The sequence below is a fragment of the Helicoverpa armigera genome, chromosome 29 (assembly GCF_030705265.1).
Source record: "Helicoverpa armigera isolate CAAS_96S chromosome 29, ASM3070526v1, whole genome shotgun sequence".
NCBI classification, from domain to species: domain Eukaryota; kingdom Metazoa; phylum Arthropoda; class Insecta; order Lepidoptera; family Noctuidae; genus Helicoverpa; species Helicoverpa armigera.
Window position 1 is genome coordinate 659,254 of NC_087148.1, and position 6,000 is coordinate 665,253.

The following is a 6,000-nucleotide window of genomic DNA, read 5'->3' on the forward strand; positions in this document are numbered from 1 at the left end:
GGATAACTGTTTCGTTTATACTGTATTAGAAGTGAATAAATGAACTTAAAACATATTCATTCATATTAGGCTGATGAATTTGCAGTATTTGAACGTCTGAACAAAAGACAGCTTTCAAAACACAAAGGCTCCTTCACCACTTCCTATGTGTTTGTCCTCTACAAAGATGACATTTTTAAATTTTCCTTCTATAATAATAATACACCGTTTGTGCTTTCTTTAAAGAAATAATTTATAATGGTCTATATTCGGTTTCCAGGAGATGGGCATAGCGATGCGAGCCCGTGCCCGCATACAGATCAACCTCGCCGTGTCTCAAGTCGTCGACATCAAGCAGGTCGCTAACTTCCCCGACATCGTCTTCCCTATCCTGTGGTTCGAGGAGGTAAGCATGATTACAACTCACTTTCTTGAGGGACTACTCACTTTTTTGTTGGTTTGAACTCACTTTTTTGCGGGTACAACTCACTTTTTTGTCTGTTTGAACTCACTTTTTGTTAGTATGAGTCATTTTTTGTGGGTGCATATCTTTTTATATGTGCTAAAGAGAGTTCGAAAGTTTTAGACTCTATTTTTTATAACTATTATGTTTTGTCAGAAAGATATCGCCTCATTGGCATCCTTTACAATAATATGACTTTATAATGACGTATATACAAGTTGTCCTGTAGTCATGCAATTAAATATCTTCAATTCAATGGGCCCGCTGGTCATTCAATGAAATAGCAGAATTAAATGGATAACTGTGAAATATACATCGAAATCGAACCGTCTTCAAAACGCTCGCCTCCCGAAAGTTTCATGTCCGCAGACCAAGGGATATAGCCCCAATTTCTTTGACGCATTCAGCTCGGATAAACATCAGCTCATGTTTTTATCATCTCCCTTTGTATTTTCCATATATCTTACACCTTTCCCTCGTATTCCCAGGGTATCGACGAGCTCCCGGAGCAGGTGACGTCGCTGCTGCGACTGGCCACGAAGGTGCCGACCGTGGCGCGCGCGGCGCTCGGCTGGGGGCTCTCCGCGCTCGGCATCCTGCTGCTGCTGCTGGCCGTCACCTGCCTCATCAGGTATGTAGCCAGGGTACACACGAGCTCACGTGAAAGGGGAAACCAGGAAGAAACTATACGGACACCCTTTTGAAACATATTTTTGTTGAATAACAGCGGCATGGGCCGATCGATCAAGGTAGAACTAATCCGTGGATAACCATCTTATTACGACCATTTTTGCCACCAAGTGTAAAAACCAGGAAGAAATTATACGAACACCCTTTTGAAACATATTTTGTTGAATAACAGTGACATGGGTCGATCGATCACAAGTAAAAAAAAAGTGTGGATAACCATCTTGTCAAAACGAGTACCTCCGTGTTTCGAAAGACACGTTAAATTGCTGGGTCTCACCGAACATCTTTGACTGTCGTTACGGGTAGTCAGAAGCCAGATAGTCTGACAAGCAGTCTGTCAAGGGGTATTGGCTTGCATGTCGGTGGGCTGAGGAGGTCAGATAGACTTAGGGCTGATTTTTCAATCGCCAGATAACTCCTATCTGAGGAATATTTTTAACGTTTTGACAGCTTTTGTATGGAAAATATGTCAAACCGCCATATTTATTCTTCAGATAGACGTTAACTGATGATTGAAAAATCAGCCCTTAATGTGATACACTATTATTCATACACCAAAACTCCGAACAAAACTGGAAGTCGACCCCAAATAGTTGGGAAAAAGGCTCGGAAGATGGATTCATCAAAACTCGACCCCAACATTTGCAAAAACGCTAGGCAGATGATTTAATACTTAATTTCTTTTCAGATCATCCCACCGTCAAAGCACTCTCAGACTTGAAGGTCACGTGGTGGCCAAGCCTCCGCCGGCCAAGACTCCGAGCAAAGACGCCAACGGTTACGAGTTGAACAGTCGGAGATAATCAACAGTAAATAAAAACAATAACTTTATTAATATATAAAACAAGAGAGTTTCTGATCAGCTCGATAAAGTCACCTGTTTGGAAAGCCTGACCGGTTTTGAAAGTTTGATTGACCGGAGTTGAAAGTTCGGTTGACCGGAGTTGAAAGTTTTGGTTGGAGTTGAAAGTTGAAAGTGAGTTATGTTTTGTTGTTTTAAAATTGTATTTGTGTAATTATTATTTTGTTCTAAGCGAAAGTTTTCAGTTATATAAATATTGCAGCATTTTTGATCGTATAGAATGACATCCGTAAGTTTTGTTTATGTAGGCTTTCCAAATATCAGCTTTTCAGAAATTCGTTTTAAAACAAACCTGTCTTAAGACTACAAATATTTTATATTCGTGTTTATAGATGTCATTGCGCAGGAGTCGAATCTCAGATCTTATTGAGGGAAAAAATAAAAAAATGTCTCTAAATACGAGTATAAAAATATAGCTGAAATACATCCTCACTTAGTTTAATATTTAGAATTATAATCTGTAGTCACAAAGTATTTTTAATCTATATTACAGTTGTGTTGCCAGACCAAAAAATATTTCCAAAATGGCGACCGAGTCTTAAGACAGCGTTTTTTGTATCATCGCTGATTATTAATTAATTTTAATTTGACATTTTGATATTGTAAATAATTGTGAAAAAATGGTTAAAAGAAATGTCATTTTTTATGCAATTGTTTTCGTTATCAAAGAAAAATTGTAATATCATATAGAAAATATTATTAATGAAAAATTATGACATCGAATATAGAACAGTTTTCTTTTTATTTAATTTTTACGATACGTTTTTCAGTTCATGCATTTGCGATTCGATCGTGCGATTTTTATTCGTTTTGTATTTAAGAATTATTTTATATTGTTTTGTGTATATATTTTTTATCTTTTTGCTGCCTTATTTACATTTTTATTTTTTTTAATTATTTGCATTTTTACTATTTAATACATCAGGTTAGACTTGTGTCTGGACTTACATCACAATTTTTTTTCAATTTTTTCACAAAAATCTTGTTTTGCGACAAATAATCGCGTCTTAGAATCGCAAGTATGCTCTGAACGAGAGAATATTAATTTCATAGTTTTGGAATTTATGAATGTATAAGCATTTGCGTTTATTTTTGTACCACCTTATTTTTATTTTGAACTTTTGAAGTTAAGGCGGTAATTCATATACACTTTATTGCGTTATGTGGATGTATAAAAAAATATATAGAGATCAATTTAAAAAAAGGTTTCTGGCTACTTTTTGAAAACTTTTTATATATATTTATTTGTTAGTTTTTTTTTAATATACATACATAAAATGAGACTTATCCATTATTGTATAATGATTCACCCAGGTATATCCATATTCTACTTTTATAAAAATGTCACCGCCTAAACTTCAAAAAGTTTTTATACTATTTTTTATATAAATGTAAAATATAAATGTCTTCGAATGTGATAAGAGAATATTCCATGTTAATAGAATAAATTAGTAAAATATTGAACAAAATATCGTAGAAATATATTTACAATTTGACATTTTATAATGAGGAAATTTTTACATTTACATATTTTTTTTTGACACATGTTGACATATCACTTAGAAATGTAATTTTTGATCTGTAAATATTAATTATTGTTGGCAACTTGGCTCTGATTATGGCTATGAATTATTTAACTTTCGACTTTTTTGAAAAAAATCTTCCATATTTTTCTATAAATGGATCTTTTGATAAATAACAACGTATAAAATTCTGTGGCTTATGATTCGTAGCTGTAATCATAGACAATGGGCCAACAATAATTTTATTTTTAATTCTCTGGGCTTCGGGTTGCCATTAAAATCTTAATATATCGGTTTTAAACATAGAGGTGTTATGTTGGGACTGCATTGGTATCCATATTTTATCGACTAAATTATTTAGTTTATTACTAAAACTATAAATCTTTATATGACTATCTTTTACTCGACTAAACAATTTAGTCGATGTATCGATAAATTTTTAGAGGTTAGACAAAACTATTATTTTTTTTAATTAAAAAAAAAAACACTAATTTACCGATAGTTGCTAGTCTATTACTTGTGGTCCGTCCATCCTTAGCTTAATATATTTTTTACCAATATCAAAGTTTCTTAGTTTTAGAAGGAGAGGTTGCTATTTTAATTTAAGATTTTCTGAGCGTGCAATTGTTTTGAATATATTTTTGTTAACAACTTGGCCAAGTTTTACTTTTAGGCCAAGTTGCCAAACTGAGTCTGATGTGTATATAACTTGGCACGAATAGAAGAACAAATTTTACTTTGACATTCCACGGCCAAGATTGGCCAAGTTTACATTTGCACGTTCAGGCGTTTACGAATAGATTTTCATTTAGACAATATCGAAATCTATTTTGGAATACGTACTTAGACATTATGGAAATGACAATCAAATGGTGTTCATGCCATATTGACTAGACTTTTACTTTAGTTTGCCAAAAACTAGAAAGAGGTGCTTAACTGATAATGACATTAATATTTCAGGAATATACCTACATTTTTATGTGCTTATGTGAAGTGTGATTATTTTTGTTGATCCATCCAGTGTTTTTCGACAAGGTATTGAAGTTAGGTATTGGCTTGATATAAATTATGTCAAATTTCAATATCTAATCGAAAAACAGCGGATGGATAGGTTATTAAAATCCACTGTTAAAGATTTGAGGGCAGATCAAAAAATTGTCTTCCAATGATAAGATCTTTATTTGTCAGTCACAAGGTTGAAATTTTTTATGAAGATTACCATTGATTTATATGTAAATGAACATTGAGTTATGATAGAAATACTAGAAATTACAACTACTTTGACCATCATTATATTTAATCATATGACATTTTAATAAAGATTTGTGCCTCCAAGATAGATACATGTTACTGTGTTGAGGAGATCAGATAGGCAATCGCTCCTTGTGGCACACTGGTACTCAGCTGCATCAGGTTAGACTGGAAGCCGACCCCAACATAGTTGGGAGAAGGCTCGGCGAATGATGAGATATGCCATGTCAGGGCATTTTTCCTTAGAAATACCTATCCTAGTATATTTTAATTCAATGTTCGTTTATGATAATTATATCCTGATGTCTTTGATATAGATTTTAGTATGAGAAGTGGCTTTAAGATTGAAGATTGGTGCTATATAAAAGGCTTTATTAAATAGCCTAAACTCGGATTTACAAAATCAAAGTTTTTATTACATCACTGTTACTCTGCAAGCACACTGCAAGTTTTTAGTCGGCCGATAGTTTGTTTGGGCTCATAAATCAGTATGAAGATGAATGGTAGTACGCACATTACAAAGATCAGGTATTTAGCCGGTATCAGACCGACTGTGATTGGAATCAAGATTTCCTTTAAAACGAAAAAAAATTGACAACCATCGGGTCACCTTTTAGCCGACTTTTTAGTTTGTAGTATGTGTCTCTTAAAATCACAAAAACGATTTACCTATTTTTAACAAAATCTCGTAACGTAAGAAAACATACTTATAAAGATAGACATATTTTGAAAAAACGACAAGTTTGACTAATTTTCACACTTCTTTAGTCAATACAAATATGAGATTATTGTCAGTTAAACATAAATTCTAAGTAACGCTACTTTGAAGGCTAAAGAAGTGTGAATTAACTAGCAGTACTGAATAACAAACTTTCCCATTATATGAAAAAAGAGGAAATGATTTCAAGTCCTTGGTAAGGACTTGGCTATGTATATTTTGTGTAAATCATTCAAATATCAAATGAAACAAATATATAGCCAAAATATTTTGTACCTTTCCTATATATTTTTTGTAACATTGAACTCGACATATCACTATAAAACTTGGCCAATGAGGCCAAGTATAAACATTGTAAACTTGACTATTAAGGACTTGGCCAAATATAAAATAGGCCAAGTCTACAAACTGAATGATTGTTGCTCAAATTCAGTAATTTAGAACATCACTTAATTATATTTTTAAATATTAAAATTGTTCGTAATTTGTAAATAAAATGAAGGTGTAAGATATA

At 33.0% G+C, this 6,000-nt stretch overlaps 1 protein-coding gene across 2 annotated transcripts in view; it reads left to right on the plus strand.

Annotated features, from left to right (window-relative positions):
• LOC110378493 (scavenger receptor class B member 1) overlaps nt 1-6,000 on the plus strand; it is an 86,004-nt gene extending 80,004 nt beyond the window's left edge. For both annotated transcript variants that reach the window (XM_064042718.1, XM_064042719.1), the window contains 3 exons: nt 260-385; nt 931-1,073; nt 1,821-6,000. In XM_064042718.1, coding sequence (XP_063898788.1) covers nt 260-385; nt 931-1,073; nt 1,821-1,935 — 384 coding nt within the window. In that variant the 3' untranslated portion in view covers nt 1,936-6,000. The remainder of the gene's footprint in view (nt 1-259; nt 386-930; nt 1,074-1,820) is intronic.